Genomic DNA, 19,769 nt, shown 5'->3' with positions numbered 1-19,769 from the left:
TAACCACTTGAAGGGTGGGGGTGGGGGCGTCTGCAGAACTGTGTGCCGTCCAGCAAGAGGTCAGTGGCTTCTGAAGGGCAGATCTGGTCAGCAAGAAGACTAAGCATTCTCTCCAATGGGTATGCTGGCATGAAAATGACATTCCATGCAGGAACTGAGCTGGCGAGTGATCAAATGGATGAGGTGAGTGACTGTGGGCCGCTGGAGTCAGATGGCACCATCTCCCAGCGTTGCACTGCTCAAGCACTAGATAACCTAGTCACAGTAGCCTTATGATGCAGGTAGTACCTTAGGGAAACCACGAATCATGCTCAAATATATTGTGTTATGGATTGGCAGGTGCGGGTTTATACCTGTTATTTACTCACATTGTTTCTCTCTCAAATACAGAACCTCACAAGAACCAGAGAAGTTTATAGAACAGGAAGAGACCATTTGGCCCATCGTGTCTGTCTCAGTTCGTAAATTGGACTGTACTTAGTGGATCTCAGCAGGATGTTAGAGTCAACCTAAAAGCAAAATACTGCCAATGCTAGAAATCCAAAATAAAAACAAAAAATGCTGGGAATACTCAGGTCAGACAACACCGGGGAGAGAAACAGAGTTAACGTTTCAGGTCAACGGCCTGTCTCTAGTGTTTTTTGTTTTTAATTAGAGAAAATGGATTTGGCTGTGGTTATGGTGACAAGTCTCCCCCACCCCGCAGTCGAACAGCCCTCTCTCTGTCTCTACATGTCTGTGGAGAATAACTGCTTGGTGAGACACCATCGTGTACAGCTGTACTCCAGCAAGGGGCAGCACCCTCAAGAAAAGGGGAGAAAACTGTGGGCGAGGAGATCTCACAAAACTGCTGCAAATGATTGCATTGCACAGTGCAGATAGAGAAGGATCATATTTCCCTTCCAGTCACCACAGCTGCCACCTAATCTAGCAGAGACTTCCGAGAGGAAGAGCCACAGTGGTGGCCATAAAACAATGGCTGTGTATGCATCTACACTTCTCCAGTTTCTATCTACCCGACCACAAAAGTACCAAAACTTACATTTGTTTTCAATAAACTGATGGAGGAGACATGACTTCCCTGTCCCCGCACTGCCGATTACCAGGAACTTGAATAGGAAATCTGAGAAGACAAACAGAGTCAATTCAGCATCAATGCATTAAAATTGGTGAGCGGTTTTGACGGTGTAACGATATTGCACCCAAAGGTGGCACAGTGAGCATGAAGTTATGCTACTTAACATTATGTGACCATCAACCAAATGGACTCAAGCCCTTTATGTCAATTCCAACTGCAGTATTTAACATTTGCCACAAAGTGTCACTGTCGCACATTTCTCAGCATCGGCAGACATTTGCCAAAGGCAAGTGTGAACAAACCTATGTGCCTCACTGCGGGGCCCACAAAAATTTTGTTGTGCTTCCCCCCTCCCTACGTGACTCCTATTTTGCCAAGTAGCACGATCGCTCCCGAGGCCTTTTCTGCTTGCTCATCCTGGTTAATTGCAATATTACCACCTTCTTTTCCTCCACATGCATTTGTTAAATGGTTTCTCCTGGCTTTTGTTGCTGTCTCCTAATCACCGGCTGGCTGGTATTCCAGTCCTGTGACCTGACTACCTCATCCCCAAAAGCCCCACGGTGGTTGTTTACGGAGCTTCTCTTCCCTAGAGAATAGTGTGAAGCAGTGGAAGGATTCAGAGGTTAACAGTCCGGCAGACTGCAATAGGAATGCTCCCTCTGTGGCCGTGACCACCTTCAAACCAGTGATAGCGTAATCAGTTCCATACAGTGGGAGGGTTTTATAGGCTCCCACAACAGGCACAGATTGCCTTGTGGGGTTATGATGTTGTGGCAATAACGGAGACTTGGCTCAAGGGAGGGAAGATCTGGGTGTTAAACATTCCTGATTACAAGGTGTTCAGAAAAGAAAGGAAAGGGAAAAAAGGAGGAGGGGTGGTTTTTTTTGTTAAGGAGAGTATGGCAGTACTGGAGAAAGAGGATGCGTCACAGGATTCAAGGACAGAATCGATTTGGCTGGAGCTAAGGAATAAGAAGGGTGCAATTACATTGCTCAGTGTAATATACAGACCACCAGCTAGTGGGAAGGATATAGAGGAACAAATCTGCAAGGAAATTACAAAGAGATGTCAACATCATAGAGTAGTTATAATGGGGGACTTTAATTACCCGTATATAGACTGGGATAGTGGTAGCGTAAGGGACAGTGAGGGACAAGCGTTCCGAGATTGTGTTCAGGAGTATTTCCTACAGCAGTGTGTGTCCAGTCCAACAAGAAAGGTGGCACTGCTAGACCTGGTTCTTGGGAATGAGGTAGGCCAAGTAGGTCAAGTGACATAGGGGGAACATTTAGGGGACAGTGATCATTGTATCATAATGTTTAGGGTGACGGTGGAAAATGACATCGGTCAATCCAGAGTAAGAATAATCAACTGGAGGAGAGTGGACTTCAATGGGGCAAGAACGGAGCTGGGCCAGGTAGACAGGAACCAAAGGTTGGTGGGAAAAACAGTAGCTGAACGATGGGCTACCTTGAAAGAGGAGATGGTTTGGGCACAGTCAAGGTATGTTCCCTCAAAAGGGAAGGGTAGGACAAACCAATCCAGAGCTCCCTGGATGACTAAGGAGATAGAAATTAAGTTAAAGAAGAAAAAGTGTGCTTACGACAGGTGTCAGGGAGCAAATACAACTGAGAACCAAGCTGAATACAGAAGGTTCAGAAGGGATGTGAAAAAGCAAATACAAGCAGCAAAGAGGGATTATGAAAAAAGGCTGGCAGCTAACAAAAGGAAATCCCAAAGTATTCTATAAGCGCATCAATAGTAAAAGAGTGGTAAAGGAGTAGGGCCAATTAGGGACCAAAAAGGGGATTTACACAGAGGCAAGCGGCACGGCTGAGATGTTAAATGAATACTTTACATCTGTCTTTACCTACGAGGACTGGAGAATTGCCAACATTACACCCTTGTTCAAAAAGGTTGTAAAGATCTGCCTTGCAATTACAGACCAGTCAGTTTAACTTCGGTGGTGGGGAAACTTCTAGAAATAATTATTCATGTTAGAATTAATAGTCATATGGAAAAATGTGGATTGATTCAGAAGTGTCAGCATGGATTTGTTAAAGGAAAATTGTGTCTAACTAACTTTCTGGAGTTTTTTGAAGAGGTAACAGAGATGGTTGATGAGGGCAAGGCCATTGATGTGGTGTATATGAACTTCCAAAAGGCGTTTGATACAGTGCCACACAACAGACTTGTGAGGAAAGTTATAGGTCATGGATTAAAAGGGACAGTAGCAATGTGGATACAAAATTGGCTGAGGGATAGGAAACAGAGTAATGGTTAATGGGCATTTTTCAGACTGGAAGAAGGTTTGTAGTGGACTTCTCCAGGGATCGGTCTTATATATAAAAAATATATATAAATAAATGAACTAGACCTTGGCGTGCAGGGGACAATTTCAAAGTTTGTGGACGACACAAAACTTGGGACAATTGTAAACTGAGGAGGACAGTGTAGAATTTCAAAAGGACATTGACACATTGGTGGATTGGGCAGATAGGTGGCAGATAAAGTTCAATGTGGAGAAGTGTGAGGTGATACACTTTGGTACAAAGATCATGGAGAGACAGTATAAAATAACGGGTACTATTCTAAAGGGTGTGCAGGAGCAGAGACCTGGGTGTATATGTACATAAGTCATTAAAGGTGGCAGTTCAGCTGAGAGCTTTTTTTAAAGCATACAATATTCTAGGCTTCATTAATAGGGGCATAGAGTACAAGAGCAGGGAGGTTCTGATGAACTTATATATAGGACATTGGTTACACCTCACCTGAAATATTGTGTACAGTGCTGGGCACCACACTATAGGAAGGATGTGAACACACTGGAGAGATTGCAGATGAGGTTTACGAGAATGGTTCCTGGGATGAGACACTTCAGTTATGAGGAAAGATTGGAGAAGTTGGGACTGTTTTCCTTGGAGAGGAGGAAAAGAGGTGACTTGATAGAAGTTTTCAAAATCATGAGGGGTCTGGGCAGAGTAGATAGAGAGAAACTATTCCCGCTCATAAACAGATCGCGAACCAGGGGGCACAGTTTTAAAGTGTTTTGCAAAAGAAGCAAATGCGAGGCAAGAATAAGCTTTTTCACACAGCAAGTAGTTAGGGTTTGGAATGCACAGCCTGGAACTGTGGTGGAGGCAGATTCAATTGAGGCATTCAGAAGGGCATTGGACAATTATTTAAATAGAAACAATGTGCAGGGTTACGGGGAAAAGGCAAGAGATTGGCACTAAGTTAAAATGCTCAGACAGCCAGTGCAGACACGATGGGACGAATGGCCAATGGCCTCCTTTTACACTAACAATTCTGGGATTCTGAACCCATATGGGGAAAACGGAGGCCACCCACACCCACTGAGCAAGAAACTCCCAGGGTGCCAAACCAAAATTCAGAGCCAGACTTCTGGTCTCTATCCACTGGGACTGGGCTGGAGCAAACAGCAAACCCTGAACCCTCTGAATCAGAGGCAGAAATACAACAAGCGAGTTAAAGGTTCGATCCCTGTGGTAACTAGAGGTTTGTTGGTTTGACCACCCCCAATCAGCCTCGCCACAAACCAATCTTTAATCAATTTCCCCCTCCAAAAGTTCCTCAGTCTTTAATTTTCCCCAGTGAAGTGCCAATCTTTAATTTTCTTGAATGAAGCAGATTTTTATTTAATGATGTGTGAGAGCCTTCACAATTATTCCGTAAATTCTGGCATTTTCCCCAATTTATTTACCCCACCTTTAACTTTGTTTCTCAAGTTGCCAAAGGCACTCACCATCTTCACTGAATTAATTTCTCCCAATTCATTTTTGATTTTGACTACGCTATCTGTTCCCCAACTTCTCAAACTGTACTCTCCCTTCTTTCTCAGTTCTCACTCTTCTTGAGAAAGGGGTAGAGGGCTTCCCTTAAGTCAACACATCCCTTTGTGGCAGTCACAATTAATTGCCTCCATCACTGTCACCATCAGTTACGGACCTGAAACCAGAAATATTGCACCTCAGTACCACACGGCTCAAAATGCTCCCTCTAGATGCAACAGAGATCTGGGGTGAGAAAATGTGTAGTTGCCGAATTTGGGATTTGCCACTTGTTGATTTTCCAGGCAACGTTTCTTGGTGGAAACATTGAACTTTATGTACAAGACAGCAGCAGCAATTACATGCGTGCATCTAACTCTATAACTACAATAGAACTCTCACCTAGAGGTTTCCCATGCTGCTAACTCATTGGTTTACACAGATCATGTGATCTTAGAACACAGGATTATTCTTAAAGCTACAGTCCTACATTTATCAAAACTATAATTACTACACCAGTCCCAGTTGGTCAGAAATGGCTCAGAGGGTAGCACCCATCCTCTAGTCAGCAGTCATCTCTGAGCTGCACCATTCCTATCATTACCCAAACTCAGCAATCAGGAATATAATCAGCAACTTTCCTGGTCTGTGTGGCTCTGAGCCAGTAAGATGGCTGATCTTGGTTTTCAGAGTCTAGCTTGATTAGTGTTTCACGCTGAAAACACATTATCTTTGCCTACAAAAACTGTCAAAAACAGTGAAGGTATTACAACAGTGCCTACACTTCAGAAGCACTAATTGGTTGTAAAGCGCTTTGGGACATCCTGAGGTCATGATAAGGCATTGTATAAACGCAAGTCTTTCTCTCGCTTTTATAAAAGATGAAACTCATTTCACAAGAGCTGAGTGATTTCAAAAGCACAAATAGGCATGCACAAGTGTTACACTAGAGAGACGAGAAGTGTAGACACGGGAATACTAAACACACAGGTTGTTGTAAATAGACAACAGGCTCATCAGCATCCAATAGACAGGTTGGGCACAGACCCTGATGGGAGCTGACAGTGCTTCCTTCCCTCACTGATGGTTAATTCTTGGAACGGATACAGATCAGAGTTTTCATCATTGAAGAGGATAAGGCCAAAGTTTCAGTCAAACTCACCATTCAAAATGTCACGTACAATTATCAGAATGAGGTACACTTACAGATAGACTTTATACATCAGCTGACTTCCTACAGACTGCATCTACACACTAATCTGCTATGGTATTGCAGTCTGAGGCTGGGAATTCTGTGGAGGGTAACTCACCTCCTGACTCCCCAAAGTCTGCCTATCTACAAGGCACAAGTCAGGAGCGTGATGGAATACTTACCTGGATGAGGGCAGCTCCAACAACACAAGCAGCTCAACACCATCCAGGACAAAGGAGCCACTTAATTGGCACCCCATCCACCATCTTAAACATTCACGCCCTCCACCACCGACACACAGTAGCAGCAGTATGTACCATCTATAAGATGCAATGCAATAGCTCGCCAAGGCTCCTTCGACAGCACCCTCCAAACCCACGACCTCTACCACCTAGATAAGGACAGTAGACACATGGGAACACCATCACCTGCAAGTTCCCCTCCAAACCATTTACCATCCTGTCTTGGAGCTACATCTCTGTTCCTTCACTGTGACTGGGTCAAAATTCCCAGTGGCAGTATGGGTCTAACTCTTCCACATGGGCTGCAGTGGTTCAAGAAGGTGGCTCACCATCACCTTCTCCAGGAGCAATTAGGGCTATGCAATAAATGCTGGCCTTTCCAGCAACACTCAAACGAATAGAGAAGACCTCAAACTGAGGTACACTATTTACCACATCTTGATAAAATCACTTCCCATTGCTGAACAGTCACACAAAGCAAGATTCCACATTCAAACCCAACTCTACATCGAGGTCCCCAGTGTCAGGCAGGATAACAACAGGAGAGGCAACCAGCCAGCAACATTTACACCCCCAACCGCCAACACCGACCCCCCCCCCCCACATCCAGCCTTTGCTCCTGTTTGTTATCCAGTGATCCCCTGCTAGGAATGTGCATCTGGAGATCAAGTGATGACAGGATTCGAATTAGCTGAGATCTGTCCTGCATAAGACGTCGGGAGCCGACAGGACCAGCAAGAGACAGCATCTTTGGGAGAGTCAGGGAGGAGTAAATGAAGGGAATAGTTCCTTCGTAGCTACACTGATTATATACATTTACACCAATTATAATGGAACACATCTTATAAGCAATACTTTACCAATGCTTCACATAATGACTTACTCTTGAAGAACAAAAGGTGTATGCAAAGGTAGTTAGGATGATTTACAAGTACCAGCCGACTGAGCCACAAACAAGACTGCATCCATATGCCAACAAACATAATATCCAAAATATGATATTAAAGAAAAAGTACAACTTATTCTGCACACAGCATACACAAAACAACTTTGTTGTGCATACCAGCCCACCCCTCCCTCATTCATTTTCTATCACCACCTTTAATTAAGGAATTGGCTCCTCGCTGGCTGCAGTTTCACGGATGTTGGTGGGGCTCCAGTACCTCACCATAGGATCTATTACTGATGCACAGCTTGATAGCGAGCGTCATCATGCTAATCAGAAACCTCCCTAATTAAAAACCATGCCCTTTCCCACCTCCGCAACATTGTGTCTTCACCTCAGCCCATCTTGGCTAAACATCTTACCCATTACCTTAAGACCTAACTATTTTACAGTTCTCCTGAGCAGCCTCACATCTTCCACCCATAAACTTGAGCTCATCTAATGCTCTGCTGCCTGGATCCTGACTTGCACCAATTCCAGATCACCCATCACTCCTGCATTCGCTGGGGTGCCTGGTCCCCACAACACTCCCGAGAGCTTGGTGTTGCTCAAATTCTGCTCTCTGATGCCTCTCCATTGGGTCCTCAGCTCTCTGGGCTCCAAGCTCTGGAATTTCTTCCCTAAACCCCCCCTCCCTTCTTAACAGCATTGTGGGTATGCCTACACCACATGGACTGCAGCGGTTCAAGGCAGCGGCTCAGCACCACCTTCTCAAGGGCAATTAGGGGTGGGCAATAAATGCTGGCCTAGCCAGCGATGCCCATATCCCGAGAAAGAATAAAAAAGGAGGTACCTGCTCCTTTGGCCAAGCTTTTGGCCACCTGTCCTAAAACCTCTTCATGTGGCTCACCAAAGGGTAACGCTCCTTTGGACATTTCTCCATGGTAATTGTTAAAGGTACCATATAAATGCACATTGCTGTAGTGCTCTAACCCATCCTCAGCTGGGGATCTGGCCACACCCCTTAGCGGATAGTGATCAGGAGCAGGAAACCTGGGCAATTTTCATTCACTAACCCTGGGCAAGGTCAGCCCACTCAAGGCAGACCGAGCCATTGGGGAGCTGCGGAGTTAACCTGATGACACTAGGTTTGAACTGGAAGTAGCACATGCAGCACACCCATAACAACTCTCTCTGCTCCTAGGGGCTACTATATTTTGATGCTGTTTTTAACTTACAGACTCATCCAGGAAACGGGGGAGAAAGCAGTATATTTAATACAGGCAGTGACTCCAGAAGTACTGCCAGCATTGATCCAAGTCTCTCTCCACCTCACCCTCACAAGAAAGGTGACAAAAATTGTTTGAAAAGCTAGATGATGCTTTGCACTGGGAGCTGGTCAATGAATCAAGGCAATTTCAGAACTGTCATCATGGTGAAAATATCCAATTGTACAGCTGTGTTCTCTCCCCCGGCAAATCTGGACATGCTACTAATCACACAGACTGAAACAGTTCAAAAGGTTGGCATACCACTACCCTCTCCAAGGCAACTGGGGATGTCAATAAATGCTAATGACGCCCACATCTAGAGTGAATACAAAGAGAATTGAAAGAAATATTAGAAATGAAACTGAATTCTTAAACCACCATAGAAGGAAATTGGCAGATGGGACCCCATAGCTTAGAGCAGATGCTCTTCTTGTCTGTGCTTTGCAGGTTCATCGCAGCTAGTATTGACAGGGGCTTTAGAAGCTGCCACTCTGCCACCAGACTAATCTGGATGGTCAGGAACCCAGCTCCTGATCACCACTCAAGTCACTGCGGAAGAAAAGTGTCAGTGTGCGGGGGCTGGAGCAGGCCTGGCTGTACCTCAGAAACACAAGATGGGCAAGGGTAAACTGAATACTAATTCATGATCACCCTCTCAATATTCTGTCAGGATTTTGGGCAGTTTTAGTACAACTGTCAATTAACCAACTGAAATTACGCTGCTGTGATTTAATCCAAAAAGTGTCACTGAATGAAAAATGTCACAAAGGACGTAACGCTAAGCATAACTTATTTCACTTCTCCATTTTGCTGATTTAAAAAAATCTCTCTCTCCTCTCCAAATGATCTTTAAAGGTGCTAACGTGCATAGCAATGGCCCCAGGGGCAGCATCACCTCTAACTGCACAAATGATTGGTCGTTTCAAGATAAATAGCTCAGGAATTAAACAAGTGGGCCAGTGGGAGAACTGAGACCATCAGAGCCAAACCTGATCTCAGACCAACTTCCTTGTGTAACTGACATCAATTCAGTTGGCAGGCTGGAGCTTGCAGTTTCATTGCAAACAGGAAATGCGAACTGAAGACTTGTACATCTCAATAAACATCAGTCAGGATCTTGGCCACAGACTTAGTGACAGACTAAGTTAAATTGCATTTTACCACATGGACTAAAAGGACACGGACCTTTGGCTTTGGGCTCCCGTCTGTCATCTCGATTTCCTGCTTAATACCAGGACATATCTATTCTAATGGCACCACACCAATGCATCTAGAGAAGTTATTCTCAAAACGTGGTCCACAGGCCTGCGAGGGTCCTCTGGGTGGTCCATGGGCTGGCCCAAAATACACATCACTAATGGGCAATGCTATGGCTGAGGCCAGACAAGAGAACGGGCCAGAGCCCTGCTGTCTCAGTGGCTGAAGCCATGCAGACCAGGCAGCAGGGTAGTCAAATAACCCCAACTCTGTGGGGACAGGCGGTTATAGTACTGGACCAACACACAGACATGACGAGTTCAGATCCCACCCTGGAAAGTTATAAAATTGGATTCAAATAATTTGTAAGCTGGAACCAGTAAAAAGTAATGACCATGACAGCTGCTGGGCTGTTTGCTAATACAGCAAGGTGGAAGGAGCTCGTGTGGAGATAAAACACTGGCATAGGAGTGTTGGGCAAAATGGCCTGTTTCTGTGCTGCAAATTCTGCACGTGACTCCAGTTCACACTACCAGTTGATTAAATTGCTTCTACTTCACAAGCCACTCAGTTGCATGAAGAGTGACTGGGAATGGGCAGTAAATGCAGCTCTGCCAGATTCTGGGAACAGATTAAAAAGGTAGACAGTTTTGAATTTCATATTCTCACACCAGCATAAAGTCCTGAAATTTTACCGACAAGGCTGCTAAGTGCAACCACTCTTTCAAATAAGCAATAAGTTTACTACTGTTCCACTGTGTGGGAAAAAAAAACATACTTAACCAGCACTGCACAGATTTCACTTAATTCAGTGCCAGCACTTAGCATAATCACAGAACACAGTTACTTTTCTTTGCAGTGGGTCGCCACCTTGATGTGGAGAGGGTTGTGCATTCCAATGACCCCTCGAGCGATGCCCTCGGGAGCTCCTTGGTCTTGGTCGGGCCACCCATGGTGGCAAGGCTGGGGAAGTGCCAGGCAAAGTGAGATCCAAAAAGTCCTCAATGGCAGAACAGGCAAAGGGAGACTAGGCATCTCACCAGCTGTGATGGTGGCTGCAATGCCAAGATGGTCCAAGTCATTGTGGTGTTACACAGCACCAAAATCTGACCACCAGCCTGCCAAGACAATGATGGTGCCCAAAGGTTCCCACGTTAAACAAAGTCACGTTCAGACTTCAACCAGGGTCCTCAAGAAAACAGTTCAAAGACACAAAGTCTCCTTGGAGTGCGGCACCACTGACATTAATGACTGGGAGGAGCTCACTACCAATCGTTCAAAATGGCGAAAACTTGTCCAAGCTGCATCACCCCTCATGCCCCTACGCCTTAATGATGAGGCAAAGTGATGGCAAAGGAAGAACGAAAAGGAAGCAAATCCCACATTCCAGATCCCACTACCCAATGGGAGGTCCTGCCCCCATGTACTCTAAGATCTGCAGGTCAAAAATTGGCCTGCACAGTCACACGAAGACCCATGGCAGAAACTCTGACTTGGAGTAAACGTCATCCTTGAATTGAGGGGCAGTAGGTGACAACTTTACCGCTCCAGTTGTGGGCAAGTAGCACTCTGCCATCTCCATCCCTCCTTTCTGCACATAGTCTCACCCTCCTCTACCAGCCCCCTGGTGGAAGCAGAGATGGAGAATCTGTTGGCTGCTCCAAAATCCAATGAAAAAGAATCAACCTGCACCACTAACAGGTCAAAGTGAGTTAGGCCACTTATATTTCTACTTGTAGCCTGGAGGGAGGTCAGTACATTACGTGACAAGATGCCTGTAATCCCAAGCACCCAGGGGTCAGTTTCACCAAAATCACCTGAAATGCTCACCTCAGTGAAGGGATAATTCACGACAGCTAATACATAACTGGGCAGCAATGATTATATTCTGGACCTCAGAGCATGCAATCCGTAAACGAGCTGACAGAGATGGTGATTCGTCTGATCTCAACGCCCTAGTTCTACAGAGGAAAACCAACTGTGCCTGGTCCCTGTTGAGTGACTCCTGCCAGGATGTACAAAATGTGGCAATAGCAGCTGAATACAGAATTGAATGCGGTGACGATTCCACCCCCTCCACCGCCAAAAAGCCAAGCAACTCTCTCTGACTGGATTCTAAGATGAAGAATACCAGTATACACATCTCGCAAGAATCATATACAACACGTTGGATTATATATAGCGCGTTCAATGCAATAAAACATCTCACTGCATTCACAGGAAATTTGCCAAAGATTTGACAGAGTAACATAAGGAACTGTTAGGACAGGTGACCAAAAGCTTGGCCAAAGTATTACCGATAGTTTTTAAAGAACAACTTAAAGGAGGAGTGTGGCTTAGGGAGGGAAGAAAATTAAATAAACGGATGAGGGAAAACATGATGCAGGCAACATAGTAAAAGATAGCTTATTTCTCAAGATCAGTTCAGTTGATAAGAGCAGCAGGCTGCTGTCATCCAAATACACAAACAGGTACATATAGCAGCCCACAGATGGTAGATGCACTGAGCTACAGGTTTATGATGCAAACCAAGCTTGAAAGCAGAGACTTACTCAGTGTAGGCTGCCCAACCTCCCCCCCATCCCGACACTGAGCTCTTGGATCCAGCAAGTGCAGCCCTGTACCAGCCTCACTCTCCTCAATGCCCATAATCAGTACAAAGTACACAATGTCTATAGAGGACACACAGTACTTCGTCAGGCAATTGATACTTTGCTGGCAATTTGTTCCATGCTGGCAGCTGGCTGGAAACAAAATGGTTTAAAGCAAAACTTGTGTTGTCCAAATCGACAAGTTTCCACTACAAGATGTTTTCACCTCCCACTCTCAAAGGTGCTGAATCATAATGGGATATTGTAACAGACAGCCAGTACACCTGAAACCTCACGAAGCAGCTGACAGTGTTGACAAGCCATCCAAATGTGCAAAATAGGCGGTGGACAGACGCTACACCCTACCTGAAGCTGACACGTCCATGTGTGCATTTTAACTAGAAGCAGGGACGCCCCACTGCCACCCCCTCCCCCACAACCAGGAATGCCCTGCCGCAAACCAGCCCCACCCCCCCACCCCCCACCCACCCAAAACAGGGGCGCCCCACTGCACCCCCCACCAAGCAGGGGTGCCCCACTGCACCCCCCACACACAAGCAGTGGCACCCCGTGGCTGGGCTCACTGAACAGAAGAACACTGAATCAATCCTTCCCACCACTGCGTTCTCAACTTCTGTCCTGTCGAGGTGAGCTAACTGTGCAGATCAGAGGGAGAACATACCAGCCTCTTGGTCCACACCAGTCAATGACTAGGTGGTGGTGGTAAAGGATCAAACTTTGCAGGCTGTTGATTCAATCCGTGAGGCTGCTGCACAAAACAGGAACAGAAACAAGCGTCCCCCACCACCTCAAGCATGTTGATCCGTTACTGAGAACAAGAAAATGACAGAATCAGCCATAGCTTAGTGGGTAGGACTCTTGCCTGAGTCAGAAGGTCGTGGGTTCAGGTCCTGCTGCAGAGACCTGAACACATTAACCAGGCTGGCACTCCAGTGCAGTTGTGGGAATGCTACACTGTCGGAGATGCTTTTGTTTTTGGAATAGCAGGTTAAAGCGAGACCCTGTAATTCAGGTGAACATAAAGTGCCAGAGTATTATTTCGAAGAGCAGGGTAGTTCTCCCTGGTGTCCAAGCTCAACTCCAATCCCTCAACAAGCTGCATGATAAACAGGTTTTCGGGTCATTATCACATTGCTGATTATGGGAGCTTGCTGTGCATATGGTTGAAGCATATTGCACATCACAACAGTGGCTGTTATTCAAAATAAAAAGCACTTAGCGGCCGTAAAGCCGAGTGGTCAGGAAAGGCGCTATATAAAGCGAGCCTTCTGTTCCTACAGTACATAATACAAGTAATTGCAATCTTTTTTTAAAAAGTAGTGACAGAATTACTAGCTGCATTAGTTACCAATTTACAGGAACACCAATAACCTGTTTTGTGGCCCTGATGAAACAACTGCAAAGCTACAAATTGTAAATTTTAAAATGTAAAGCTCATTGCTTAAAGCTGTTTTTCCAACTTGCCCTTCAGTCGAAGCTGCTAACCTTGAATTGCACCTGACCGAGCACACCTATATTTACTTCCTTGTGCCTGGCAGATTGAGACACACACACACACACGGGAAAGGCATACCCTCCAGTTCAGGCAAATTACCCCATCCAGTACAGCAAGAAAGCCGAAGGGCAAAAAAGTGGTGATAAAGAAGGAATGTTGATAAACATTGTGCCTTTCACAAACTCAGGGCATTCCAATTTGCATTACAACCAATGAAGTGCTTTGGAAGTGTAGCCACTGTTGTAATGCAGGAAATCTGCAGCGAATATGCGCACAGCAAGCTCCCACAATTAGCTGTGAGATCATCTGTTTTTCCTTCTTTTGGTGATGTCAAAGATGAAGGCTCACAAGCTGAGCCAAACAGGCCAGGGCAGTCCCTGCATGAATTCCTGGAACATTCCAGGTGAGATGTTCTCACGTTAGGTACAGAGTAAAACAATCCTCGACTCTGCTCCGTGTTGTACCTCAGACCAATCTCTTGCAACAGGACGAACGTTTTTCCACTTCCAAACCGGGTTGCCGTGCTTTCTTAGTGAGATGTCAAATTAGTGCCAGAGCAGAGCCAGTTTTGTGGGGTGTTATACCAAAGCGCTTGTAGATGTCCTGAGGTTACGAAAAGCCCTATATAAATCCAAGGAACGGTTAATAGAGTCATAGAAGTCTACAGCACAGAAAAAGGCCCTTCGGCCCATCGAGTCCACGCCGGTCAAACAAGTACCTAACTATTCTAATCCCATTTTCCAGCACTAGGCCCATAGCCTTGTATGCCATGGCATCACAAGTACACATCCAAATACTTCTTAAATATTATGAGGGTTTCTGCCTCTACCACCCTTTCAGGCAGTGAGTTCCAGATTCCCACCACCCTCTGGGTGAAAAACTTCTTCCTCATATCCCCTCTAAACCTCCTGCCCCTTACCTTAAATCTATGCCCCCTGGTTATTGATCCCTCCACCAAGGGGGAAAGTTCCTTCCTGTCTACCCTATCTATGCCCCTCAGTTTTATACACCTCAATCATGCCCCTCCCCATCAATCTCCTCTGCTCCAGGAAAAATAACCCCAGTCTATCCAATCTCTCCTCATAGCTAAAGCTCTCCAGCCCAGGCAACATCCTGGTAATACTTTTCATGAAGGAGACTGGGATAAACTGCTTGAAAGGAAGGTGGAAGCAGATTCAGCAACTTGGATTATATAAATAAAAAGGAAAAATCTGCATTGCTATGGGGAAAGAACAAGGGAGAGGGCTATTGGATAACTCTTCCAAAGAGCCAGCACAAGTATAATGGGGCCATGTGGCCTCCTGTGATGTAAGATTCTATGATTCTCAGACACCTTCAACCAGTCACATCTACTGCAGAATCACAGAGAGTTTACAGCAGAGAGAGGTCACTTGGTCCATCGTGTCTGCGCCAGCTGAAAAACAAGGTACCCAGCCTAATCTCACTTTCTAGCATTTAGTCCTTTATGGCATTTGAGGTGACAGAAACTGTCATTGGTACAACCGGTTTTCGGGGAATGTGGCCCGAAGGGAATGGGTGGTATGGGGTGGGGGGTATTTAAAATAGCTCGCCCGATTGCACTTTTTCCCCAAATAGTTTTAACTTCAAATATACAGTTGATAACACTGAGAAGAGATAGCAACAGCCTCATGACATGAGGAAAGCCACAATTAGAGAATGACAGTCCAATGTCACTTGGTAGTACTTGAATTTTGCTGAGAAGAGAGACATGTTGCTGAAGCTTTTCATCTTGCACTCATCAGGACAGCTGCAAGAATACCAAATTTCAAATGATCTCAACAATTTTTACTACTGGAGAAGTGCGTGCTGATTGGTTGGCAAGTCGACTCTGGTGGCCAATCAGAGCCGACTTGCCAACCAATCAGCACCTTCTTCTCCTGTAGCATAAGTTGTTTCGATCGTTTGAAATTGTGCATTCTAGCATTTGTCCTGAAGGGTACAAGACAAAAAGCTTTGGCAACATGTCGCACTTTCAAAAATCAGTAGGCTTATCAACTTCCACTCTCATTAAAACTGTGGTTGGCAGCTTCTCTCCCCTCCTTCAATTTTCTTTAAAATTTTTCTCGAAGTGTTGACAATCAATCTCATTGAAGGAAATTGTCAGAAGGAATCACCGAGACTGATGTGCAAGAGAGCCGAACATCAGGAGTTCCATAAAGAACACACCGCACGACTTCAGGATATCTGAATGCACTTCATGCCCAATCACTTTTAGAATGCAGTCACTGTTACGCTGGGAAACAAAGCAGCCAATTTACACACAGACCTGAGCCCACATAGTAAATGATTTAAATGTCTGTTTGGCGTTTGGCCAAGGGATAGATTTTAGCCAGGAAAATTTCCCACTACTCTTCCACACATCTCATGGTATCATAACCAGGGGTGCAGCACTGTTTCATTTGTGAACACCAACAGGTTAGCAACACCAATGTCCTCTGAAGAGGGTGCTGGGAGCTTGAGTGCACAGATTCTCAGGAGAAAAATAAACAGAAAGACAAAAGTTAAAGTGACATGTCCTTACAGTGTCCTCAGTAATGCCTATCATATTGATATAGATAAGCCAATAAACGTTCAACTTTCACTGTGGGATCCATTTGGAGATAGCTTTTGATGTAATACACAACTTAGGCACTTCACAGAAGCTTTGCATAGTAAAACTTGACATTGCGCCATCTAAGACCATCATAGGGAAGTGGTAGGCATTTTAAAAGGAACTTATACGTTCTTAAAGGAGATTTAGAGAATTATAGAGCTTAGGATTCTGGTAGATGAAGAAAGCCAGCAACACTGCAGCAAAGGGGAAGGTGGCTTGGGACAGAAAGCTGAGAAAGGAGGTTGCGGGCAGGGGGGGGGATGATGTGAGGGGGAGGGGGGATGATGTGAGGGGGAGGGGGGGATGATGTGAGGGGGAGGGGGGTGATGTGAGGGGGAGGGGGGGATGATGTGAGGGGGAGGGGGGGATGATGTGAGGGGAAGGGGGGATGATGTGAGGGGGAGGGGGGGATGATGTGAGGGGGAGGGGGGATGATGTGAGGGGGAGGGGGGGATGATGTGAGGGGGAAGGGGGGATGATGTGAGGGGGAGGGGGGGGATGATGTGAGGGGGAGGGGGGGGATGATGTGAGGGGGAGGGGGGGGATGATGTGAGGGGGAGGGGGGATGATGTGAGGGGGAGGGGGGATGATGTGAGGGGGAGGGGGGATGATGTGAGGGGGAGGGGGGGATGATGTGAGGGGGAGAGGGGATGATGTGAGGGGGAGAGGGGATGATGTGAGGGAGAGGGGGATGATGTGAGGGGGATGATGTGAGGGGGATGATGTGAGGAGGATGATGTGAGTGGGATGATGTGAGTGGGAGGGGGGGTGATGTGAGGGGGAGGGGGGATGATGAGGGGGAGGGGGGATGATGTGAGGGGGAGGGGGGATGATGTGAGGGGGAGGGGGGATGATGTGAGGGGGAGGGGGGATGATGTGAGGGGGAGGCGGGGATGATGTGAGGGGGAGGGGGATGATGTGAGGGGGAGGGGGGGATGATGTGAGGGGAGGGGGGATGATGTGAGGGGGAGGGGGGATGATGTGAGGGGGAGGGGGGATGATGTGAGGGGGAGGGGGGATGATGTGAGGGGGAGGGGGGATGATGTGAGGGGGAGGGGGGATGATGTGAGGGGGAGGGGGGATGATGTGAGGGGGAGGATGTGAGGGGGAGGGGGGATGATGTGAGGGGGAGGGGGGATGATGTGAGGGGGAGGGGGGATGATGTGAGGGGGAGGGGGGATGATGTGAGGGGGAGGGGGGATGATGTGAGGGGGAGAGGGGGATGATGTGAGGGGGGAGGGGGGATGATGTGAGGGGGAGGGGGGATGATGTGAGGGGGAGGGGGGATGATGTGAGGGGGAGGGGAGGGGAGGGGGATGATGTGAGGGGGAGGGGGGATGATGTGAGGGGGAGGGGGGATGATGTGAGGGGGAGGGGGGATGATGTGAGGGGGAGGGGGGATGATGTGAGGGGGAGGGGGGATGATGTGAGGGGGAGGGGGGGATGAGGGGGAGGGGGGATGATGTGAGGGGGAGGGGGGATGATGTGAGGGGGAGGGGGGGATGATGTGAGGGGGAGGGGGGGATGATGTGAGGGGGAGGGGGGATGATGTGAGGGGGAGGGGGGAGGGGGATGATGTGAGGGGGAGGGGGGGATGATGTGAGGGGGAGGGGGGGATGATGTGAGGGGGAGGGGGGATGATGTGAGGGGGGGGGGGATGATGTGAGGGGGAGGGGGGATATGTGAGGGAGGGGGGATGATGTGAGGGGGAGGGGGGATGATGTGAGGGGGGAGGGAGGGGGTGGGTGGGGGGACTGACAGGCCGGGGGTGGGGGGTCGACAGGCCCGAGGAGCGGGATGGGGAGCTCTGACAGGCCTGGGAGGTGGTCACCCCGGCCTGGGCCCCAGGTGACCGGGAGGACGCGGGGGGGGGTCTGACTGGCCCAGTAACCAGCAGCAATCCGGCCCGGGAGAGGCCTTTCCTCCGGAGTGTCCGCTCCGCCCACCCGTTACTCCCACTCACCGTAGGTTTCGGACATGTTGCTGGGGGAAGGCCGAGGTGTCGTTGCGGCGCTGTCCCAGGCTGGGGGCCGTTGTGTCCGGGTAGCCCTGTGTCCCAAACTAGGTGCCGGTGAGTCTCTCGGCCGCTCACACAATATGGCGGAAACCGCGTCCGCTCTCTTTCTCTCCCCCCTCCCTCCTCAGTAAACGTTCTGCGTCATCGCGTAAACGGACAGGGGCTTCAGCAAACGTTCTGCGTCAAGGCGCAGATCGCACCGCTCCTGCTGAGCGAAGTGGACCTGCGTCATGACGTAACACGAGGCGCCTTCGGCTCCGTCTCCACTGGTCCTGCGTCATGACGTAGAACGCACTGCCCTCGCGTCCCTCTCCGCTAGCTTTACGTCATGACGCAACACGCACTGCCCCTTAGCTCGGTTTCCACTTGCGTCATGACGTTAAAAGCAAAATCCTGCAGCTGCTGCGTATCCGAGATAAACTCAGCATCCTGAGTGGGGAGAGAGGAAAGATTTAATGTTTTAGTTCAATGACCTTTGGCCTGCATTAGAAAAACTGTAACAGGTTTTAGAAAAGGTGGTGGAGGGAAGGTCTGTGATAGGGCAGAAGGCACGAGAGTCCCTTCTGCTGTTTGCAATGGGCAAAAAACAGACTGTAACAAATCACCCAATGCTTGCAAAACAGTGTCCAACATTATATAACAGCAAAATACTGCAGATGCTGAAAATCTGAAATAAAAACAGAAAATGCTGGAAAAACTCAGCAGGTCTGACAGCATCCTTGGAGAAAGAAACAGAGTTAATGCTTTGAGTCAGTACGACTCTTCTTTAAAGCTAAAAAGAAGTAGAAATGTGATGAAATTTATACTGTTTAAGTATACCTGGAGCAGGTGAAGCTGGATAGAAGGCCAGCGATAGGTGGGGGGCTAAGGAGAGATTGACAAAGATGTCATGGATGCAAGACAAAGGGAGGGTTAATGGCAGTGGTAAGGGCTAATGAAGGTGCTGATAGTGACATAAAGGTAAGCAAGCAGAATGTGTTAGCAGCAGAATAAGCACCGGCACTCTGTGAAAGAACAACATAGAACAAGTGACAGATGGCCCTGTTAGGGGTGGGAGGAGGGGGCGGTGGTTGGAGGTAAAGGATAGAAAAAGGGATATAAAGGGGATAAACCAAGGAATAAATGAATAAAAATAAGTCAATAAAAAATAAAAAAAGACTTTTGAAAAAAGGGGATTAATAAAGGGGTGAAGATAGAGGGGAGAGAGTTCATGGTCTGAAGTTGTTGAACTCAATGTCCATAAGACATAGGAGCAGAAATTAGGCCATTCGGCCTATTGAGTCTGCTCCGCCATTCAATCATGGTTGATAAGTTTCTCAACCCCATTCTCCCGCTTTCTCCCCGTAACCTTTGACCCCCTTACCAATCAA

The 19,769-nt window shown here is 47.4% G+C and overlaps 1 protein-coding gene across 1 annotated transcript in view; it reads right to left on the bottom strand.

The window, feature by feature from the left end:
• Positions 1 to 18,546, bottom strand: part of rab4b (RAB4B, member RAS oncogene family) — a 35,923-nt gene extending 17,377 nt beyond the window's left edge. Inside the window, exons 1-2 of the mRNA XM_078533309.1 lie at positions 18,346 to 18,546; positions 1,043 to 1,123 (exon numbers count right to left, since the gene is read on the bottom strand). Of these exons, the coding sequence (XP_078389435.1) occupies positions 1,043 to 1,123; positions 18,346 to 18,361 (97 nt within the window). The 5' untranslated portion in view covers positions 18,362 to 18,546. The remainder of the gene's footprint in view (positions 1 to 1,042; positions 1,124 to 18,345) is intronic.
• Between the last annotated feature and the right edge of the window lie 1,223 nt (positions 18,547 to 19,769).

The sequence above is a fragment of the Cetorhinus maximus genome, chromosome 32, assembly GCF_964194155.1.
Source record: "Cetorhinus maximus chromosome 32, sCetMax3.hap1.1, whole genome shotgun sequence".
NCBI classification, from domain to species: Eukaryota; Metazoa; Chordata; class Chondrichthyes; order Lamniformes; family Cetorhinidae; genus Cetorhinus; species Cetorhinus maximus.
Note: the sequence above shows the minus strand (reverse complement) of the source record. Positions and strands in the feature narration are given on the sequence as shown.